This window comes from Musca domestica, unplaced genomic scaffold, assembly GCF_030504385.1.
Source record: "Musca domestica strain aabys unplaced genomic scaffold, Musca_domestica.polishedcontigs.V.1.1 253, whole genome shotgun sequence".
NCBI lineage: Eukaryota > Metazoa > Arthropoda > Insecta > Diptera > Muscidae > Musca > Musca domestica.
In genome coordinates this window covers 432,471-456,852 of record NW_026712281.1, presented here as the reverse complement: position 1 = coordinate 456,852, position 24,382 = coordinate 432,471, and the positions used below count along the sequence as shown (strand labels likewise).

General features: G+C 32.0%; 1 protein-coding gene across 1 annotated transcript in view; it reads left to right on the top strand.

The window, feature by feature from the left end:
* The window catches only part of LOC101889564 (uncharacterized), a 164,796-nt gene that overhangs the window by 112,030 nt on the left and 28,384 nt on the right, over positions 1-24,382 (top strand). Inside the window, exons 17-19 of the mRNA XM_059123878.1 lie at positions 3,906-4,028; positions 19,803-20,085; positions 23,184-23,211. Of these exons, the coding sequence (XP_058979861.1) occupies positions 3,906-4,028; positions 19,803-20,085; positions 23,184-23,211 (434 nt within the window). The remainder of the gene's footprint in view (positions 1-3,905; positions 4,029-19,802; positions 20,086-23,183; positions 23,212-24,382) is intronic.

The window sequence follows — 24,382 nt, the reverse complement described above, 5'->3', positions numbered from 1 at the left end:
AATGAAAAATAATGGTGTTTAAAAAAATACTTTGAAATATCGAAACCTATGGATCAGATGGTGCTTGAAAAATTCTTAAAAAATGAAAAAATTATCTGGAATTGAAAAAATTATCTGGAAATAAAAATTATTTTAAAAAATCCACTTTTTGGGTTTTTTGGACCCCAATGGATCCCTATTTTCGGCTCAGAACTCAAAAAAACTATTCTCAAAAATTCACATTTCAACCTCTGATCCCACGTTCTTGTCCCAGTTTTCAACAAATAATTCGTTTCATGTTATAGACAAGACCCTTTTAACAGCCCTATTTTAGGTTCAGAAGTCTAGAAAAATTTTCCTAAAACTCCACGCTTTAGGTTCAAGTCCCTTACAAGTTTCAGTCTCAAAAAAATATTCAAAACCTTTCCATGTTTCAGTCTTTGATGGTCCTTGAAAAAATATTCAAAATAGTTTCTTTTCAGGCTCTTGGCCCTTAAAACCGATCATTGAAAAAAATTTCCAAAAATGTATTCTTCGCGTTCTTGAAAAAATAACATCTTGGGCAGATATGGACCTTGAAAAATTTTTATACAAATCGCATTTAATTTTTTTTTTTTTTTTTTTTTTTTTTTTGTAAAAATTATCGTTTCAATCTCAGATCTTACAAAAACTTGATCAAATCTGTGACCACATTTCGCTCTTACGTTTCAGTTAGAAAAGGCTTTAAAAGTAGGCCTCAGATGAACATTGAACAATTGTTTTTAATACGTAGTCCTTGGTATGTGTTTCGGTCTCAGAATGGATATTAAAATATGCAATCGGTGGTTCTTAAAAAAAATATTCATAAAACAAGGTTAAAAGAAATTCGTAGATGAAATGTACGAAAGGTACCAGATATAGTGGACCAAGGTATTCCACTTCTTTTATTACTTATTAGGATGTACCTCTTAGATAGCTGAAGGTTTTTCTCTTAGAAGAACTAAAGGCCTTCCCAGAGAAAAACTAGGGATCTTCTCATAGAAGACGAGATGGTCTTCTCATATGTGGTCTTCTCAAAAAGGTTTCTCATTGTTCTTCTCAAGAAGGTTTCTCATAGATGAACGAGGAGATCTTCCCATAGAAAACGAGGTGGTTTTCTCATAGAAGATGAGGGATCTTCTCATAAAAGATGAAGTTGTCTTCTCATATAAGAGCTTTGAAGGTCTTCTCATAGAAGGCCTGTGAAGGTCTACTTCTCATAGAAGAGCTGTGAAGGTCTACTTCTCATAGAAGAGCTGTGAAGGTCTTCTTCTCATAGAAGAGCTGTGAAGGTCTTCTTCTCATAGAAGAGCTGTGAAGGTCTTCTTTTCATAGAAGAGCTGTGAAGGTCTTCTTCTCATAGAAGAGCTGTGAAGGTCTTCTCATAAAAGAGCTGTGAAGGTCTCCTCATAAAAGAGCTGTGAAGGTCTTTTCATAGAAGAGCTGTGAAGATCTTCTCATAGAAGAGCTGTGAAGGTCTTCTCATAGAAGAGCTGTGAAGGTCTTCTCATAGAAGGGCTGTGAAGGTCTTCTCATAGAAGAGCTGCGAAGGTCTTCTCATAAAGGAGCTGTGAAGGTCTTCTTCTCATAGAAGAGCTGCGGAGGACTTCTTCTCATAGAAGAGCTGTGAAGGTCTTCTTCTCATAGAAGAGCTGTGGAGGTCTTCTCATAGAAGAGTTGTGAAGGTCTTTTTCTCATAGAAGAGCTGTGAAGGTCTTCTCATAGAAGAGCTGTGAAGGTCTTATCATAGAAGAGCTGTAAAGGTCTTCTCATAGAAAACGTGAAGGTCTTCTCATAGAAGAGCTGTGAAGGTCTTCTCATAGAAGAGTTGTGAAGATCTTCTCATAAAAGAGCTGTGAAGGTGTTCTCATAGAAGAGCTGTGAAGATCTTCTCATAGAAGACGTGAAGGTCTTTTTCTCATAGAAGAGCTCTGAAGGTCTTTTTCTCATTTTATCAGATATTGCAGTGGTAATAATATTGAGATGTGCGAAATTTAAAGAGAATCGGATATTATTCCACATTTAATAATTATTCAAAATGTTAACCCTTTGTGGGGGAAGTACTTGATGGTGTGGGCTGATATTACCCTTTTTCAAACCTCAATTAATTAAAATAGGATGGTCCGCACTTGGTCTATAAGTAAATTATTTTCTATGACAATTTTGAACATTTGTGGGGGAGGTACCAGAAGGAGTGGACCAGTATTGCCTATCTCCGAACTCAATATAGATTTGATAGTAATATGCCGTTATACCAAGTTTGAACCAAATCGGATACTCCCATCGAGAGCTATAGTGCGCACAAGCCAGACGTACGGACACCTGAAACGGATTTGATGGTGTCTAACACCAGTATTTTGATGAGGCACTTTTTGATATATAACCTCTGTAGCCATATTGGGGTTAATTTTGAAATAATTATAGGTCTCAATACATCTTTATTATATTCTGGGCTCAGGTGGTCTTTGAAAATAAAAGTCTGAGGAAGAATCCTAAAAAGTCCACGATTCGGGCACAGATAGAACTGAAATGAATTTTAAAAATAATTTATCCTCGTAAAAATCATAAAAAACGCTCGGTTCAGGTGCCCCTTGAAAAAAAAAATGGTTTTGAATTACGGTTTCCCCGGGCTATTGGACCATGAATTAAATAATTAAAAAGCTGTAAGTTCGTCCGGGCCGAACTTATAACACCTTTCACCGAAGGATCTTAATTTCAACAAAAATCCGTCGAAAAATACCACTTAAATGAAAACCAGTATATTGTGCCATACGAAGATGTCGACCTGTACAAGTAATTTGTTGTCATTGGCTGTAGTACCGATTCCGAACTTCAAATACGAAATTTGAAGCAATTCCGTTAAATAATGTAGCTAATATCATGAAAATACCGAATAAAGGGCTGCAGACAATTTTCCATCATAGCTTATAATACTCGTTACGGGCTTTAAACTTTAAATACAATCAATCCGATCAAAAACAATTCCAGTCCAAACGGTCGCTAAACTCATCAAAATACCGAATATCAGGAGGTACCGTTATATGGGGGATATACGATATCGTGAACCTATGTAGACCATTCTCTTCCAGGAGTTAAATTACTCAGAAGAAACCCCTGGGGTGGGTTGAGAGACAATTCCGGAAAAATGTTGCTAAAATCATCAAAATACCGAATATCGTGAGGTACCCTTTAAAAACGATATCGTGGGCCTATATAGAAAATTATATTCCAGCGGTAAGGTACTTACAAAGAACTCCTTGTGCGGGATTTCAGACAATTCCCTTGAAAAATGTGGCTAAAATCATCAAAATACAGAATACCGGGGGTACTGTTACATGGGGGCTATACGATATCGTGGGCGGGTGTAGCCCATCTTCAAACTTTACCTGGCAAAAGACCGATCTGCGCAAATTGTTAGCTTCCTATCCTAATTCGTTTTGACTTGATTACAATAGTGATTACAATAGACGGACAGGTCCAAATCGTCCTAGAAGTCGCTAGAGTTAGATCTAAAATTATTATTTCGATGAGTTACAAACCGAATGATGAACTTAATAACCCATACTATCTGAAAACGTTTTCTGATTTGAAAAAAAAATAATAATAATTCAGAAAATGTTGCCAAATAATTCTCGTTTTTTTCAAGGGATTAAAAATTTTTAAATTTATTCTTAGATTTTTCTCAAAAAAATATTTTTTAAAAACCCAGATATTGGCCATAATTGATCCCTGAAAAAATATTTTTGAGAAGTCTTGGAAAATGCTATTAAAACCTGCTCGGTTTTTATTCCGAAATCTTCAGATAAAATTATTCAAAAATCCCATGAAAATAAATATTTTATTTGAAGAAAAAAATATTTCGATACCATTTCAATATATATTTTTTTTATCATCTCCCCCTCCCACAGATGGCAGTCTATCCGATACGGCGCAAGATCGCAAAAAAGGTGCTGCGGACCAAGAACGTTCCCCCAAAAGTGGCAGTGGCATGGGCAAAAAATCCAATTCCACATCACAGCTATCGGCAACAGGTATGAGATTTCTTGTTATGTTCCAAAAATTCTGTTCACTTTTAACCTGCAGTTACGTTTTGTACATATATAAAAAAAGAAATAAGTCTGAAAATCTTAGTAACACACTAACAAAAAAATTTCAATCATACCACGATTTCAAGAAATACATAACCCAGCAAACTATTTGTAGAAACGTCGTGGCCGTTATTTGTTCCCAAATTTCAAAAAAAATAATATATATTTTTTTATAAAGTTTTCAATTATATTTTCCTAATAATTAAATGTTTTCATTACCTTGTTGAGTTTTGGCATTCAGTTAGAAATCATTTTTATAAACTTTTTATTTATTTCACTAAAATCTCCTTTAGTTAAACTGTTCAGAACTAACCAAAAAAATCGTACGCTTTATAATTCGTTTTCTAACCAACAAAAAACCAAAAAACAATTTGAACATTTGCATTTAACCAAAATAAAATCACATCATTTAGTTTGTTGAAAAAAATGTTAATATTGTAAAAAAAAAACTAACAAAAAAAACTTTCACAAAAAAATATCGAAAAGGTCGTAAAAGACGTATGGGCTTTGGAAAGAAGGGAAAAAGCTCATTTACGGTGAATCGCAGTGAAGAAGTGATACCAGGTGAGATACGAGGGGTACTGTCGCGTGGCTCGTCTTCAGAAGCCGATGGCGGTCCAGATGGCTTAGGTCCAAGTACTGGAGCCGATAGCGGGGACAGGTTCGCAAATAAATACTACTATATTTTCTAGTTTTTATTTTTGTTTATATTTTTTTTATTTAATTATTTTTTGGTAAATTTTTTATGTTTAATAATTTTAATTTTCTTTTTTGTATACTCTAACGATGATAAACATTAGCATTTAAGTCTTGTAAAATATAAACATAAAAGCTTAAGCAAGCCTAAAGCTGTAATAAGCTTTTTTCGGTATTTAACCTTAAGACTTAACCTATAAGCATTTAAATTTACAAAAACAAAAAAAAAACAAAAGTATTTTTTTTTAAATATTTGGTAAAAATTTGCGAAACCATTTACAACAACCACATTCCCAATCCGTAAATACTTAACTTTGAAGACAAAAGTAACTGCCAAAAGTAAACCAGTAACAACAATAACAACAACAATCCCAGAAAAAAAAAAACTCCAAATCAAAAAACCAATCAAAAGACGACAGTAGTCGGCACTGTCGACTTTAACATACCCTACACCACTTCAACGATATATTTTTATAAAATATTTTTAAAACACCAGGATTTCTTTCTATTTCTAGATGTGATAATATTTGAAAACATTTTCTTAAAAAAAAGAGATTTAACCTTTTTCCAAAAAAAAAAAACTTAAAAACTCTTCCAAGAATATTCAAAAAAATATTTCTTTAAAAATTTTTGATTATAGATCAAGTTTGGCGAAAATCCAACAATGAAATCCAACACAGAAATTGCTTCCAAAAAAAATTTAGATAATTCAGGAGTCAGTTCTTCTAAAAATATTTGTAAAAACTAATGATTAAAACGCAGGAAATTATTTCGAAAAAAAAAAACTTAGAGCTCCAACATTGGAAATATTGCAATAAATAGACGATTTATACATTTGAAGAACTATTAAATATCCTTAAAAACCTATGATTAAGACCATCATAGCCCTTCCAGAAATATTGCTAGAAATCCACTACTTATAGATTGAAGGACCTTTCAGAAATGTCATCGAAAATTTCGTTGTAGAAAGGCTCGCTATCCCAAATATTTTTTTTTTAATTCTTCCGATTTAAGATCAGAATGCTCGCATATTTTTAATTTTAAAAAGACGCTAAAAAATTAAAGGACCTTCAGGAAATATGATTCCAACTTCACTGTGGAAAGATATGATAATATTGTTCAAAAATCGACAATTTCTGGATAAAAACGATTCAAAATATTCTTAAAAAGTTCACTGTAGGAACGCTTACAGTCTTAAAAAAAAGATTTTTAAAAATACCCTAATAAAAAATCTGAAAACCTTAAAAAAGATTTTTGAAAAGTTCAGATTGATGGACCATCCAGATGTGTCATCGAACAGATCGTTGTAGAAACGCTCGCTACCCCCTCAAAAATATTATTTTAAACAAATAAAGTCTGAAAGGTCTTAAAGGACCTTCATAATTTCACTGTTGAGAGTTCTAAAAATATTTCTCCAAAATCGCCACTTTTTCATCTATAGATTTCTATTAAAAATTCCCTATTTCTGGATAAAAGGGATTCTAAAATGTGTGCTATTGATTCTTCCGAAAGTATTTTTTGAAAATATCTCTAGATCTAAAAGACTTACAAAAATATTCTTAAAAAGGAAAGCTTACAGTCTTAAATTTTTTTTTAAATATCTCAAGTTTTTAGATCTGAAATTTAAAAAAAAAATTTTTTGAAAAGCTCGCTGCTGCAACGCTTACATTCTTTTTAAATTTTATTTTTGCAAAATCCTCGATTTTAGATCTGAATGTCATTTATAAATCCTAAAAAGAAATCGTCTTTTTCTAAATAAAAAGACCCTGAAAAATGCCAAAGTTCTCCCAAGCTATTCTAGGAATTCTATATTTCTAAATCTACCCGATCTTTAAAAAAAATCCTTTAAAAGTCCAATGAAAAAACACTTGTAGAAATTCTAAAAAAAGTCGTTTCAAATATCGCCAATTTTTAGATCTGACGAACTTAAAAAATATCCTTAAAAATCCACCCCAGAAACGTCACAGTCATTTCAAAAACGGTTTTCAGAACTCCTCGATCAGATGGTGTTTCAAAAATTTACTATTTCTTGGCATCAAAGAATTCCAAAACTCCTTAGAATATCCACAATTGTGATCTTCCAAGTCCAACCGAAGCTATTCCAAACAAGTAAAAAAGCAGCTAACTTCGGACGTGCCGAACTTTGAATACCCTCCACCATTTGGAACTTGAAAACGTTCAAAAAATTCCAAAAAAATACCATTTAAATGATGACCTTTATACGGGGGCTATACGAAGACAGGAACCTGAATAGGCTGCAGTACACATTAAGATCTTCAAATACGAAATTTAAATCAATTCCGACGAATACTATAGCTGAAATCATCAAAATACCGAATATCGGGAAGTACCGTTATGTGGGAGCTATACGAAGTCATGGACTTACCGTTATGTGGGGGCTATACGAAATTTTTAGGCAAAGACTGTAATACCCTTTACAAACTTCAAATACAAAATTTAAAACAATTCCGGCGAAAAATACCGCTAAAATCATCAAAATACCGAATATCGAAAGGTACCGTTATATGGGGGCTATACGAAGACGTGGACGTGCATACGAAATTTTTAGGGGTATACGAATACGAAATTTTAAACAATTCGGGTAAATTTATTATAGCCTCCTGTCTCAATTCGTTTGAAAGATGACGTGTTTACAACAAAGGGACACATAGACAGACGGAAGAAATCCGAAATTCTAAGAACAAATTCGTCTTAGAATTTCGCTGATCCAGAATTTATATGTATACACACGGAATGACAAAGCTAATATACCCTCCATAGAATGGTGGAGTTTATAAAAAATCTACTATTTCAAGATCCAAACGACCTTAAGAAAATATCCTTGAAAAGTCCTTCAAAAACGATTTTTTGAAGTATCCCTAGTTTCAGGTCTAACTGAATTTAAAAAAATCCTTAAAAGTCTATGATTAATACCCTTCAAGTCCTTTCGAAAATATTCCTAATAATTCAATATTTCTGTTGCCAAAGGACCTAAAAAATATTCTTTTTAAAAAAATTCTGTAGAAATGCTCACAGGCCTTTAAAAATTTTGTTTCAAAAATTCCCAATTTTTAAGACTAAGGGTCCTCACAAATATGTCCTGAAAAAATCTAGTCTAAAAACTTTAAAAGTCCTTCCTGCAAAATTCTAAAAAAATCACTCTTTCAAGATTCCAAAAAAAAATGTTATTAAAATTCCATAATTTTTAGGTCTAAAGAGCTTCAAAAAATATTCTAATAATATTTTTTCGAAAATCATCAAATTATAGACATGAAGATCCCAGGAAAATGTCCTTTTTAAATTTACTAAATTTACTTACTTAGAAATCCACCGTAAGTCCTTTAGAAAATAAAAATCTCTCCGAACTTTCCTTGGAAAATGTTATTGAAGAGTCCATTTAATATTCAAAAAAAAATATTTTAATTAAAAATTTCCATGAAGCTCCTTCAAACATGTTACTAAAAATTCAAGGACTTTATAAAAAATATTCTTCAAAAATCTAGTTCTCGATTTCCCATTGTTTAGTTCGATTTTTTTTAAAAATCAAGGACAACAGCTAAAAAGATCCTTTAAAATTGAATTACTATTGCTCTGAAGGACCTTTGTTAAAGCACTCTGAAAGACTTTTAAAAATATGTTTAAAAAATCAAAGATTACAGGTTAAAAGGTCAACTATTGCTCGGAAGATCCTTTTTAAAGGAGTCTGAAAGTCCTTTTAAAAAGGGTTAAAAAAATCAAGGATTTCAGTTCAAAAGGTACCTGACTCTAAACACAAATTTAAAGGATATCCTTGGTAAGTCCTTTTAGATTAACCAAAATATGTTCTCTAAAGTACATCAAAGTCCTTTAAAAACCATTTGTAAATTGAATTATAAAGCTCTAAAGGTCCTTTAAAAAATTTGTGAAAATATCGATAGACCTTCGAAAATTTGTCGGTAAACTTAAGCCCCCTTCCTTCGTTGCATAGTGGTGTAGGGTTAAAACCCCCCAAAATGAAAAAACAACAACAGTATTATTTTCCCGAAAAAAAAACTCTACAACAACAAAAAAACTACCAAATCCAGACAACATCAACCAACTAACTTCCCTACAAAAAAAATATAAAAATTTGTATTTATTTTCTAAATAAAATTCAAATTCAATTCCAAAACAATCCAAAGTCGATACGTATTTTTAGGCTTTTACTTTGGCTAACAACAATTAACAAAAGTTTGTAACTCCAATGATAAGCCAATGATAATTCTTGGGGTAAAAGTTCGCACAGGATTGCAGTGGATCTCACAGCATTACTAGTCCTCATCCTTTGAATTCCTGCCATAACACACTGCATTGCAGAGCCACATGCTAATCCTGCTCGCCCTAGAACTTTTTCCCTAAGAATTATCAAAACAAAAGTAAATTTTAGTTAATAATTTCATTGCTTTTATCCCCCTTACATCCTCTACTGCTCTCCAATTTAAGTACATTGTAGTTTTAAATTTTCTAACAACCAATCAACCAACAAAAAAAATATTGCTCATTTATGCAAAACTGCTAGCAATCAAAGTTTATTTTTTTAACTCCTACTGCTATACTTACTCACAGAAGTTTTACTCCTTTGCCCCCCTGTTTTCAATTGTTTTTCGTATCCTTATGCCAAAAAAATTATGCTCAATTATTTATTTTTAGAATTTTGCCCTCGCTTGTTTTTCTTTTTCCTTTCCAAATATTTCGTTCGTTGCATGTCAATTCCAAAAAAAAAAAAAAAGTTAATAATATTTTATGCAAGTTTCAGTTTTGCTACACCCATTTAAATATAAGATTTTTATCCTTAGAAACAAAAAATAAACCAGGAAACGTATCGGTAAGCTTTCTTATGTTCTTTTTCCTTGAGATTTATAAATATTTAAAAATATTGCTAATTTATTAACAAATAATATTATAAGAATTGATTATAGATAGATAGCTAAAGTAACCAATAAACACAATATTGGAAGTTTAGGAACACAGAACCAGGACTGAAATGAGTACATTGGGAAGTATGTACTGATATTATTACAATTCCTAAGAGCCAGAGCATATTGCTGCAAAAAAATGTTTGAAACCTTCTCGATTTCATATAAATTATTATTGTGGCCCTAATGAAGTTGAATTAGTTATTAATTCCATTTAAATTATGGCCTCTATCCATATTTGGTCCATTACACATTTTTAATCTTCTTTGCTAATTAAGGTCATATTTCTGTATAACGATTTCGTAAGAAAAATATATTTTTAAATGTGATTTTAAAATTTTGATTTTTTTTTAAATTTTGAATCCTTCCTGGGGGAGCTACCAAAAAGAGTGCGCAGATCTTGTATTGGTAAAAATAATAGGATGTGTAACATTGTAGAAAGCCGGATGCTTGCTTCGGTTTTATGATCGTTTTGGCTATTCAAAATGTTGACCCTTTGTAAGGGACGTACCAGAAGAAATGGTCCGATCCATCTTTATAACAGATCGTGTATTGATGGAAATATTGAAATGTGCCAAGTTTGATTTGAATTGGATATTTTTGACTCGCGTTTTATGAGATTCATTGGTTTTCAAAATGTTGCCCCTTTGTGGGGAAGAAAGATATTTCCAATCTTCACCGCAGCATAAAAATAATGTGATGTGTGAAATTATAAGACATTCGGAAAAAGAAGAAATATTATTATTATTATTATTATTATTATTATTATTATTATTATTATTATTATTATTATTATTATTATTATTATTATTATTATTATTATTATTATTATTATTATTATTATTATTATTATTATTATTATTATTTTTATTATTATTATTATTATTATTATTTTTATTTTATTTTTTTTTTTTTTTTTTGAATTTTCCTATAGCTTCCATGCAACTTCGCTCAGTATATATTCAAGTAAAACAATAAAAGAAAATTCAAAAATTTCAATGAATTAAAACCAATTTAAACAGTTAGGTCGGGCAGATGCATAAGCGTATCTTTCTGCGAAGACAAACCCGGTGATATTCTTCATTTTCTTGCAAAATTTGGTACATCGAAATGTTATTATCAAATTTAGATCGAGTTCGAAGTTGAGCAATATCGGTCAACTCTTTCGGCTACCTCTCCTTCAAGAGGTCAAGAATTCACACAAATATTAATGTACCTTATAGAACAAGTAGTAGAAGGTCTTCCCATAGAAGACCCGAAGGTCTTCTCATAGTATACCCGATTGTCTTCTCATAGAATGTGATGTAAGTGTCCGATAGTCTTCAAATTTCACACATTCCAATATTTTTTCTTTAACCGAAGGTCTGATGTGAAGATGAGATATATCGGACCATTCCTTCTGGTACCTTCCCTACAAAGGGTGAAAGTTTTGAATAACCGAAACGATTATAAAATACGGAATATACATCAGGTTATCTTCATATTTCACACATATCATTATTTCTACTAAATCAAGATCTGTTGTGAAGATGGGATATATGGGTCAACTCCTCCTTGTACCTTCCCCGCAAAGGGCCAACATTTTGAATATCTATAAAACGCGAAATTAAAATCAGACTCCATTCAGACTTGGCACATCTGAATATTTTTATAATCGCAGGATCTGTTATAAAGATGGTAGAGATGGTAGAAGTGATGATAGACATAAGCATTGAAAATCGTGACCCTCTGTGGGTTGGCAGATGTAAATCATCTTCACCACAGACCTTGCGTTGGCAATAATATTTGGATGTGTGAAATTTGAACAGAGTTGGAGCGTTTTGTTTTTCAAAATCTTGAACCCTATGTGGGGGAGGTAGCAGAAGAAATGGTGCGATCTCCGCCACCTTTAAAAAAAATTGTGTTGATGGAAACATTGAGTTGTAGGAACTCCGAATGGAATCGGATGTTAATTTCACGTTTTATAAGCTTCATGAATATTCACAATTTTGACCCTTTGTGGAGCAGGTACGATGTGTCCCATCTTCAGAGCAGATCTTGTATTAGTAGAAATAATGGAATGTGTGAAATATGCAGAGAACCGGAAGCTTATTTCGGATTTTTAATTTTTTTTTTTTATTATTCAAAACTCTGACCCGTTCTGGGGGAGGTACCAGAAGGAATTGTCCGATATCTACCATATTTATAACATATCTTGTATTGATAGAAATATTGAGGTATGCCAAGCCTGAAAGGAATCGGATATTAATTTCGTGTTCATGTTCATCGGAACATTCCTTCTGGTAAGTTTTCTAGACGATCTATACCATCTCTATAAAGATTTTGTGTTGAAGTAAATATTGAGATTCGCCGAGGCTGAATGGAATCGGATGTTAATTTCACCATTTATGGGTTCCATGGATATTCAAAATTTTGACCCTTTGTGGGGGAGGTACCAGAAGGAGTAGACCAATGTATTCCACCTTAACACCAGACATCGGGTTAATAAAATTATTGGGATGTGGATTTTATAAAAATTGTAATTATTCTAAATTTTGACCCTTTGTGGGGAAGTCCTTGATGGAGTGAACCGATATTGTACATTTTCGCACCTGACATAGCACTGACGCAAATATTAGGATTTGCTAAGTTGGAGCAAAATACCTCCCCACAAAGGTTCAAAATTTTCAAATTTTCAAAATATATATATATATATATATTTTTTTTTTTTTGAAAATTTCGAACCTTTGTGGGGGAGGTACCAGAAGGAGTGGACTGATGAATTCCACGTCGGTTAAAAAAATTTTAAGACAATCGGACACTTACATCACATTTTATAAGAGTTATAATTATCCAAAATTTTAACCCTTTGTAGGGGAGGTACTTGATGGAGTGGACCGATATTGTCCATTTTCACACCTGACTGATGCATATATTAGGATTTGTAAAGTCAGAGCAAAATCGGATTCTCGTTTCTCTTTCTGTGCAGTATTGGCCGTATCAAATGATATATACCCTCTCTAGTCATATGACTGATGGTATGAAAAGGACCATTAGGTTTTTTCCAAGTCTGCAAACCCTAATATTTCTTTCTGTGGCAACATGAATAATCATAACAGAAGTCAGAATTTATTTAAATAAACGACCAATGGCTGTCGGCGGAACCTATTGATATTACTTTATTTGTGTTTTCAACAGACGAGTTAGAGACCAGGGAGCCCATGTCTAAAAACTGAATGAGCAGTATGTCAGTGAGTCCTTATAGGCAAGTTTGCAGTCATATATAGTTGAGCCGAATGCCAGGTTGTTTATATGGAGCTGAAAAGCAGCGAGTTCATATAGAAGGGCTGTATGCCAGGAAATCCATATGAAAGAGGGAGTTTACATAGAAGAGCCGAATTTTCTATGGGCCCGTATATTCTCCTATGCAACCGGGGGAAATTAAGATATATTTTCACAATAAATAATAATGAGGCATATTTTTGTCCGTCACGTCATCCTCCTAAAATGAGGCTTTGTATGAAAATTCCGCATAATTTCAAATGAAATAGAATTATAACATTGACATGTGTTTTTAAAATTCATTATACTGTATTTTATGTCGAATAATTTAGTAGACTTTTTTTTGACTTTCTAGCCAAAAAGAGGTGTAACATTTTCGACAAAGATTATCCTCGTATTTTTACCCACACCTAAAATAAACAGATTTCAAGGAATCTTATTCCGAAGTTAAAAAGAAAGAACTTTGAATACCATCCACCATTTGGAACGAATTTGGAAATAAAAAATAAAATCTTTAAAAAATCCTGTTAAAATTTTAAAAATACCGGATATAACCGTTCCGTTATATTGGGGTCTAAACGTCGTGGACCTACATAGGAATTGTTTGTCATAAGCCATTGCCATATTCAAATTCGAAACCTGAAATAAACTGTGAATAATGTAGCTAAAATCGTCAAAATATAAGTATCCTCTCTATATACGATATTTTGACGATTTTACTACATTATTCACCTTTTATTTCAGGTTGAACCGTTATATCGGAGCTGTGCGAAGACCTGGACCATAATTGACAGTTTTCTGTCACAGGCTGTAGCATCCATTACGAAATTCAAATACGACATCTCAAACAATTTCGGTGGGTATTGTAAATGAACTCGTCAAAATATCCAATATAGCGAGGTACTGATATATGGGGCCTATACGAAGACCTAGATCTGCATAGACAATTTTCTGTCACAGACTGTAGTTAACATTAAGAGCTCTTAATACGTAATTTGAAACTACTACGGTGAATAATGACGTTAAAATCATCAAAATACCGAATATTGGGAGGTGCTGTTATATTGGGGCTATACGAATACGTGGACCTGCACAGACAATTTTCTGTCTTAGGCTGTAGTATTGATTACGAACTTCAAATACCAAATTTGAAACAATTCCGGTGAATAATGTCGCAAAAATCATCAATATACCGAATATCGGGAGGTACCGTTATACGGGGGCTATATGAAAACGTGGATCTACATGGCCCATTTACGAAATTAACCTGCCTACAGGAAAAATAAACAAGTGTGGAAAATTTTACAACAGACAGAGAGACGGACAGAGGGACAGACGATATATTTACTATCGGCATCTACATAACGGTTGATTGACCTGTTGACCTGTTCGACAATTTGTGATTTCGCCGAGATTAAAATTATTCGCGGTTTATTGGAAATGTTGACTTTTATTTAACACAAAGGTTATGGTCTATTTCACCCACTAAATATTACCCGATGATCATCAAAATTGTAATGCTTCTGCCCAGTCCCAAGCTCTAGCCCCATGCTAACTTCCACGTCGATTGGTATATAATTGTGACCTGTATAGCAACTGCAAAATCAGGCAATTTTTCAGTTTTTGGTCCATTTCAACCCCTAAATATTATGCGATCATTCTCTAAAAGAAATAGGGTTCTATGCTGACCTTAAACCCATCTCCGTTTTCAATTTCGTAAGGATCGGGCCATAAATGCGACCTGTAGAGTGATTACAAATTAACATGGACAGACGGACGGACATACATAGCTAGATCGACTCATCTCGGCGATATAGGAAGATCCATATATACTTTCCTATGTGGGAAACCAATATTTCGAGGTGTTACATAATTTTTGGCCCAATCAAACTTATAATACCCCCAACACATAGTGTTGTAGGGTATTAAAATTTAGTATATTTGTTCCGCGTAAGTCACAGTATTTTAAAATTGTATGGATATAAATGAAAAAAAAAAAAAAGATCATAATAAATCTCCATAAATTTTTACTAATATGCAGTTCATGATGAGAATATTAAAATCCGTTTTTTTCAAATAGGCAAATGTCGTATAGAATACTTCAGCATAACACCGACGATATGCGAAAATGTATAGCTTGGTAATCATTTGAAAATTATTTTATATAAAATAAAGCTAGAATTGTAGATTAGAGGTCTCATCAATCGCTGATTTTAGATACACCCCATACAATTTCTGGGCATAAAATATTTTTAAGAATACTGTCTAAAATACTTCAGCTCCACATTTTTTTTAGGTTTTTTCCATTTGAAATTGATTTCGACTTCTATTAAAAAGCTACCGAATTTATTTCATATTTACTGATCTACATATTAGATATTACGAATGCTCAGTTTCAGTCCTGGTTATTTGTTTGAGCTAGAATTATTGATTTCCCTTTGCCAGAATATTAAAACTAAAACATAATTTATAACTAAATCGAAAAGGTAAACATTATTGAATCTATTTTGGTCTGATATCATAATATCAGATATTTTTTACTCAACGCCATTAACAAATTTTCCTAACATGGAATTAATGAAAATAAAGCATATCTTTCGTTCATTACAACATTATAAAAATGCATGCCATAGTAATTAAATCAAGCATTTGTCTAATGTTTATCATCTTTATTGCAATTCAATTAAAACAACAACAACAACACAATTCAAAAACCCTATGTTACATTATCTTTTTCAAATAAATAAAAAAAACCAACAACAACAGGGAGATATAGGATTTTTTATTCAAAATAACTTTAAAATAATTTACAAAAGTAATGTTTGCCACAATATTTCAAAAAAAAAAAAACGCCATGGGAAGACCTTAGACATTCACAATTGGCATCTACATGAAAGGATAAATTTTCGAAACTAAGGTTTAACCGTATCGTATGTTACAACACCATATTATATGTACTGAATTTTGTTTTTTTAATAAATAAAAAATTTAATAAATAAATACAATTTAATAAATTTTAAATAAAATCACAATCATTTCAAAATAAAATACCATACAATTTTTTTCACAAATGCCTTTTTGCCATTTGAGTTGCCTTGTCTTTTCTTTGTTTATTATTGTTTTGTGTTTTTCATTTGTTAATTGTTTTTATGAAAAAAAGCTTTGTTATTTTCTGTTTTCTAAATATTTTATTTTGGTTTGGTTTAGATGCTTTGTATAGCTACTTCTAATATTTGTATATAGATTTATATGTTTTGTTTTTTTATATATAAATATAACGGCTGCCATATATATACCTGGTGTGAAATAGAGATATTTTTACGAATGGATAGTGTGGTCGGCCTTGTTCGACTTGTGGGATGAAACCGAACACCATCATCAACATTTGTCTTATTCCGGAGAAAAGGATAGCCCCATTCCCTAAATTTGTACGTGTTCGAAGAAAATGAGTCTTTCAAAATCTATTCATTTCAAAGGAGGTTTAAGAACTTATATGCGGTCTTTTTATTATAGAAAATTTAAAATTCAAGTGTAAATATAAACGCTACAACTAAATTTTAATAGTTTTGAATTTTAACACATAGAATACCCAAAAAGAGTTTTTAAACCATAAGCCACGTGCAACTGATTTTACGGACTTTTACAATCTATGGAAGACTTCTAAACCGTAGAAGGCCTCAAACAAGTCCTCCACTGAATTTGGGCTTCGGTAAATTTCAATCCAAAGGAGGTCTTCTGATAGTCTTCGTAAAAAATCCTTAACAAAATCCTGCGAAAAATCCTGAAAAAAAATTTGTTGACTTCCGCCAAAATCCTGAAAAATCAACATCCTTTCCTAAATTATTAAAAATATATACAGTTTTCTCTCAAACATTTTTAAAAAATTCTCCGTTGAAAAAAAATCTGAAAATATCAAGTTCGATCCTTAATATATCCAAATCTTGACAAAAACCCTAATATATCTTAATTTATGTCATGACAAAAATCCTAAAAAAACACTATACAAACAAGTTCGAGCCCTATCAAAAGTACCAAAAAAAATCTTCATTTAGGTCCTGTCAAAAATTCGGAAAAAAATAATAATAATTTGGCCCAACCAAAATTCCCGAAAAATCCAGTTCAGAATCGTCTCCTGTATCCTTAAAAATCCTTTCACACATTCTTTGAAAAATTCATCCCGATGAGATTTGGGAAAAATTAAAGTTTGGTTCTCCAAAAAAACCTTAAAAACCTGTTTGGTAAATCCTTTGGATTCCTCTATAGCTCCTTAATCCAAGTTTGGGTCTTCATAAACATTGTTAAAAAATAAGTTAGATCTCGGCCAAAAATCCTGCAAAAATTATGATTTAGGTCCCAACTCCTTAGAAATCCAAAATTTTGGACCCCAAAAAATATTTTTATCCTTACAAAAATTTGAAAAAAAAAAATTAAATGTGATAGTTGTAAAAAATCGTAAAAAATTCTAATACCTAATTTTATTCATGTCCTGCTAAAAGTCCTGAAAACATCCACTTTTGTGTGCTGTCACAAAAATTCTGGAAAAGTTCAAGGTTTATTGATTGAAAAAAATCCTTAACAACCCAAGTTTGGTTACAGCTAAAAATTGTGAACCTTTGACTGTTAGGACCCCTTAAAATCCTTATAAAAATCCACATTTGGATTCTCACAAAATTGGGCCTTCCTAAAAATCAATAAGAACAAAACTTTGGTCCTGCCAAAAATACCAAAATAATATCTCAATAAAAGGCCTGAAAAAAAATTAAAAATCCATCTCTAGGCGTTTCGAAAAATTATTAAAAATTCACGTTTGGTTTCTCTCATTTGTCCATAAAATACAAAGTTTTGATCCAAAATCGCAAAAAATCTTAAAAATTCCTTGTTAGTTGTCCTTAAAAACCCCTGTTTTGATTCTGCCTAAAATCCTGAACAAAACCCATGAATGTGTCTCCCATAAAATCTTTAAAAAGTCTATGCTCGATCCTCACAGAATAATCCTGAAGAAAATCATCTTTGGTCTTTCAAAAAATCCCTGAAAAATAATTTGGATCCTGCCAAAAATCCTGAAAATCGTATTATAGGTTCAGCCAAAAATCTTAAAAAAATCAACTTTTTTCCCTGCCAAAAATACTCGTTTGTACTCCTCACAAGAATCCTTTAAAATTCTAGTTTGGCATCATCCAATAAACCTTTAAACCAAAGTTGGATACCACCAAAAATCGCTTAAAAATTGACGTTTCGGTCTCTTTTAAATTCCTTAACGATCCATGTTTAAGTCCTTTCAAAAAACCTGAAAATATCACGTTTGGGTCCAGAAAAAAATACCAAAAATCCACCTCAGAGACCTTCAAACATGGGAAAACTTAAAATCCATAAATCGTCCATGTTTAGACCTTTGCAAAAATTTTGAAAAAAAATCTAAGTTTGTAATCCTCCTATATCCCCTTATGAATCCTGAAAATAATGACGTTTTCAGTTCTCTCCAAAACACTTTAAAAACACATTTGTGTTTCTCCCTACAAAACGTACTCTTGTGCACCACCCAAATGCCCCGAAAGAACCAGCTTGAAGTTCTCAAAATCCTACCAGAATTTTATTTAAAAAACCGACCGTGAACCTTTCCTTAAAAATAAGTCAGGACGACAATCTGAATGTCTTCATTTTACGGAAGATGCAAAAAAATCGTAAAACCCAAGTTTATGTTCTGGCAAAAATCCAAAAACTTCGACGTATGGGTCCCCTTGAAAAAAAGTTTGGTTCCTCACAAAAAATGTATAAAAATCCATGTTTGTATGACCTCTTCTGAATTGTTAAAAAATCCTCTCATGAATACAAAAAAAAACTTCAGGTTTATTGGTCTCTTAAAAACCATTGAAAAAATCCCCGATTTTGGTTCTCAAAAACATCCGTAAAATGGTTATAGAAGGCGACTAGAAGGTATTATGTCTAAAGAAGACCTCCAGTTTGGATTTTGTTTATGAATGGTCTAATTTCCTAGGAGGTCTGTCTGCAGGAGATCCTAAAGGTCTTCCTTTTGTCAATAAAGCCCAGATGGCTTTCTGCCTATTCTGACTGAAAAAGACCCCTAAAAGGTCCCTTATCTAAAGAAAATACCTGAGGTCATTCTGTCTATAGAAAGCTTCCACAAAGTAGAAGGCCTGCAACATACTTTCAAGAGGTCCCCGGTCTAATGAAGTACTAATATATTTTTACTAATAGGAATCGCAAGGAGGTTACCTATTCATAAAATACATGTAATGTTTATCGAAAGCCTGCAAAAGTCTTCAATACACAACCGAGCTGCAGAATGTCTCCAGCCTATAGAAGGTCTTTAGTCCGGAGAACACATCCATCTATAGAAAATATCCGGAAGATCTTCCATATATAGAACGTATAGGGTGTCTCTAGTAAATATTGAAAAGGCCTTCAGTCTTAGGAAGATTTTTGGATGGTATTTTTAATGTAAGATTACTACAGAATTAAAAAAAAAAAAAAAAACAAAAAAAAAATTTCGTCCGCAAAGTTCGCTGGGTTACCTTATGATGATGGTGTAGGTTTCATTTAGAAATATTGGTAACTGGAAACGAGATTTTCTCCCTGACCTTGGTAAAAAAATATATTTCACTGAAAAACACAACTTTTTTGAAAACAATTTAGGTACAACAAAATACAACGAAAAAATAACAATTCCTCACCTTCGTTACCTCGCTTGTCTTTTGAACGAATGAGAGCATAATCAATTATAGAAATTCGCCTTATTGTGTGTTTCTTTTCTTTTTCCGTTTTGTTTTTTTTTTTCTGTTGTTGTTTATTTCATTTATTGGAACAGACCAAAATCAGGCACGTGATTGTAGCACCACCACCACCACAACCAACAATAACAGCAACACCTCAACTTCGAACACCACAGCCACTTCTATGTCACATCAACAACAACCACAGCCACAACAACAACAACATCATTATCATCAACTGCATCCACTTCATTATCAGCGTCAGTCGCGTGGTTCGGCTGGTAGTATACAAAGATCGGTTGAGGTGCCGCCATCATCATCTGTAATGCAATATCGCGCCGGTAGTATACATTCGATCTCAAGCTCGGAAGGCTCATCGTAAGTTTTCCTCCTTTAAAAGAAAACATAACTACCTTTTAAGCAGAGAGCTTTGCGCAAAGAAACAAGTTCTCCCTCTCTCTATATCTTTCTCTCTCTGTTTGCTACCATTATTTCCGCTATCTCTACTTTCTCTCTATAAATGCCACTATCTGTCAATGTTGTTCTCCTGAAAGATGCTACCCAAAAAACATTTGACTTGCCAATCGATGTGTGTGTGTGTGTAACATAATGAATAAAACCAAAACAATAATAAAGCGAAGTTGGCTGCAAATTCAATGTCCACTTTGTATTTATAGCAAATATATAAACTATTGTTTAATTAAAATGAATTTTATTTTTTTTATTTATGATTTGTGTGCAAGCCGATCCTTGTATTTTCCATTTTGGGAAATCCCAAGACCTGTTTTTTTAAGCTGTCTATGGTTCTCTGTATTTCCTTTCTCTCTCTCCGTGTGTTTTCCTCTACATTTTGCTCTCTTTCTCTCTAAATGTCTTTTTTTCTGTTCGAAACTGTATATTCGAATTTTTCGAAATTGTTTGCTTACATCTATAATTGTTGTTGTTGTGTGTGTGTGTGTGTGTGCGTGTACGTAATTAATTGCTTCCCATAAAATTTGCAAATTCAATTCAATTTTGTTTTTAGTTGTTTTTTCCTATAACTCTGTAATGAATGGAAAAAATATAAGTTTCTGTTTTTCTTTTTTGTCCTATTTTTTGTATTGTCATTTTAGTTATTGTCGTAGTTTATTTTAGTGTTTTTTAATTTATTATTATTTAGAAAAACATTGACATTCACATCTTTTCCATAATCACTTGTACATACATACCTACCAACCACCTAATTTTTGAATCTGAATTATTTCATATGGGTCATATTTTAAGAAGTATTAGAACAATACAATTCAAAAACTATATATATATTTTCTTAAATTAAATTTAAATTTATTTTTTAAGGCCTGAGTTTATATGATAGCTTGAAAGATTTTTAACGAAAACGAAACTAAAATGAGTTTACAGCAATATTTGGGTCATTATTTGAAAATTGCTCTTAAGGCTTTGGATAATTTAAGTCTTTTTTAAATATTGAAGAAAAGTTTAAAAATTTTACCAAAACATACATCACATTAGGTCTGGAATTTCCCTTTTAAATTTCTCCAAAACTCCCAAAGAAATCCACGACTAAGGCCTTTTAGAGATACTCTATAAACATACAACATTATGGCCGCCCCTCAAAGTTTCTAAAAATAGTCCAAAATAAAACTTATACTCCCTTCAAAATCTTGCCAATTCTTTAAAATGAAAATTAGATTCCTTTTAAAATTTAAAAATTTTAAAAAATTTAAAACTAAAACTAAATCCTTGAAGGGTGTCTACTTCAATGCCTCCCATATGAAAATAGGACTCCCTCAAAAATTCTTTAAATATTTAAAGCTAAAATCTTGAAGGGTGTCTACTTCAATTCCTCCCAAATGAAAATGAGACTCAATCCAAAATTCTTAAAAATTTCAAAACTAAAGCCTTCTAGACATCCTTCAGAATTCTTTAAATATTATTGGACTAAAATCTTGTGAACTCTGTCAAAAATCCTTTATATAATCAATAATTATGCCTAACATTCTTCAAAAAAATTTGTATTATAAACAGCGATTAAGGGTTGGAGACTTGTCCCAAATGCATGATAATCAACGATTTGGAAATGGAGACTTGCCCGTGAAGTTTCTATTTGAAGCCCCGGATCTTCTCAAAAATTCTCTAAAAAAAGTCCAAATTGGAACCTTTTAGGATATATCCATAAATCCTTTAAAATTTCAAAATTTCTTAAAATACCACTAAAGCCTTTTTACCTCCTTCAAAATTTCTTACAAAGAATACCATGTCGACTTTCTAGATAATTCATAAAAATTAGGGCCTTTGGGATTCTCTTTAAAAGTCCTTCAAAAATAGGATTATTACCTTGAAACTCCTTAAAAATTCCTAAAACAAGGCCATGTAGACCTCCTCAAAAATTCCTTATAAAATATACAACAAAAGTCTTGTGGACTCTAGGATTGAGGGCTTATGGACTTTTCTAAACTTCTTTAAAAACCCCTTATTCCTTGTAGACTATTTCCAAAACACCTAAAAGCTAATTAACTCAAGTAGCCTAGAGCATTTTTTACAATCCTATGTGATGTTTGGCTCACAACCTTCTCAAAAAGCCTGTTAAAAAATCCACTATGACGGCTTTGCAGACATCTTTGAAGTCTCCAATTAAGACCTTGTTGATTTTCTCCAAAAATCCTTAAACAATCCATAAATAAGTCCTTGTGGAGTTTCTGAAAATTCGTCACAAAATCCACTATTAGTAAGATTTTAATAAAAACTAATAAATTTAAGTTAAAAATCCTTGCCAAAATTTCAGAAAAAAATCAAATTTACTGACTTCCTTTAGAAATAGAAGTAAATAGTGGAGATCTTGGGGAAATTTCGAGGAAGTCTATAAGGTCTTAAACCAATTTAGAGTAAGCCTCCAATTTTTTATTGGGGATTTTTAAAGATATCCAGAAGAGAGTAGATAAAGCTGCAACCGTAGGCTTATCCATTTCCATTGTCCAGAATCCATTGAACATTTCTCAAAATATTTTGGCTTTCTAGATTTCCAAAAATTATTTTTAAAAACTTCCTTCAAAACACCCCAAACAAATCCACAAGCTAACCGTTGGCGAAGATTTTAGAATATTTTTAACCATATTTCCGAATACTAAGAGATATTAATTTCAGGCCCTGTAGACTTCCTTTTCGGAAATTTTTCGGAAATAACTTTTGTAGAGTTTTTTCAGTAACTTCATATTAAAATCAAAGATCAGTCTTTGATGCAACATCTCTTTGAAACCTAAGAGTCAAGTGGACTACGATTGGAGAATTTAATATTTTTTTCTTAAATTTAAGAATTAATCTCAAATTCTCCAAATCAGGATTTTAAGAAATATTGAGACCATAGTAATGAATTTAAAAAAATTCCCAAGTTAACAAGGATGTCTACACTGTGTAATTACGAAATTTAATAGTCTACTAGTTTTCAAACAGAAATTCTTTAATGATTTTGTTCCACTTAGATTTCAAAGAGATGTTGTATCAACCACAGTTGGTGAAAGTCTCCAATGTCTGATTTTTAAATTTTTATGAAGTTACTGAGAAATTTTTTAAAAGTCTGCATAATTCCTTAAAATTCCTCCATAATTCCTTCGAAAATTCTTAAAGAATATTCTGATCAAGAATCCATCGAATTTTTCTTAGAAAATTTAGATAGTGTAGACTTCCTTCCAAACTTCGTAAAGAATCTGAAATTAAGACTTGCAGTGATTTTTATATTTTTATATATATATTTTTCGCAATAACTCGAAAATCTATAATTGAGACAGTGTAAATTGGAAGTAAAATATTTTTGTCAATAACTTCATTAAAAATTAAAAATTTAGGTGTTTAAGACTTTCTCCAAAATTGGTATAAAAATGTATCCTTGAATATATAATCCCTCCAAACTCCTTTGAAAATCTTACAGACTTTCACGAAAATCACATATAAACTCCATAATTAAAGATTTGTGGAATAGTAAAGTCTATTCAAAAGTCTACAATTAAACCCCTATGGATATCCTCTGAATATCCATCACAAAGGTATAACTCCACGAAGTGTTCCATGAAAATGCCTTGAAATGAAAATCAAAAGCCTAGTAGAATGTCACATAAGTTCCGTTATAAATTTAAAAATTGTTTAACAAATAAATGGTATTTTTGGACTCCTTCTAAAAATTGTTGGATATTTCCATAAAAATCCTTTAAAAATTATCATAAATTTTTTATTAAAGTCCTAGATTTCCTCTACCACTCAATATCTCTAGATTTTTAGCAGCTTATCACTAGTTTAGTTTTTTTTACCCTATTTTACCCTTTTGAAACTTATGATGATGACTTGTTGTAGCAAAATAATCGAATTTTTGGACTTGGACTTTTTTAAAGGAGTTCACACTATAACCCTCTCAAAATGCTACAATGTGTGTTGTAATATTTCTTGGAACCAGAGATATGAATCTTCGGATCCTCTAAACCTAGTTCTGTTTAGTTCACTGAATGATGTTCTAAATATAAAAAACGTTAGGTCTCATAGCCCTTGTTAGAAATACCCCGGATGAAGAAAATCTTAAGCCTCGCCCAAATTCCCAAGTGGTCTCATGTCATGTTCAGAAGGAGCGTGATTCGCTCTCTATGGAAAAGATATTCATTTTTTTAAGATTTCATAATGTTATGAACTAGAG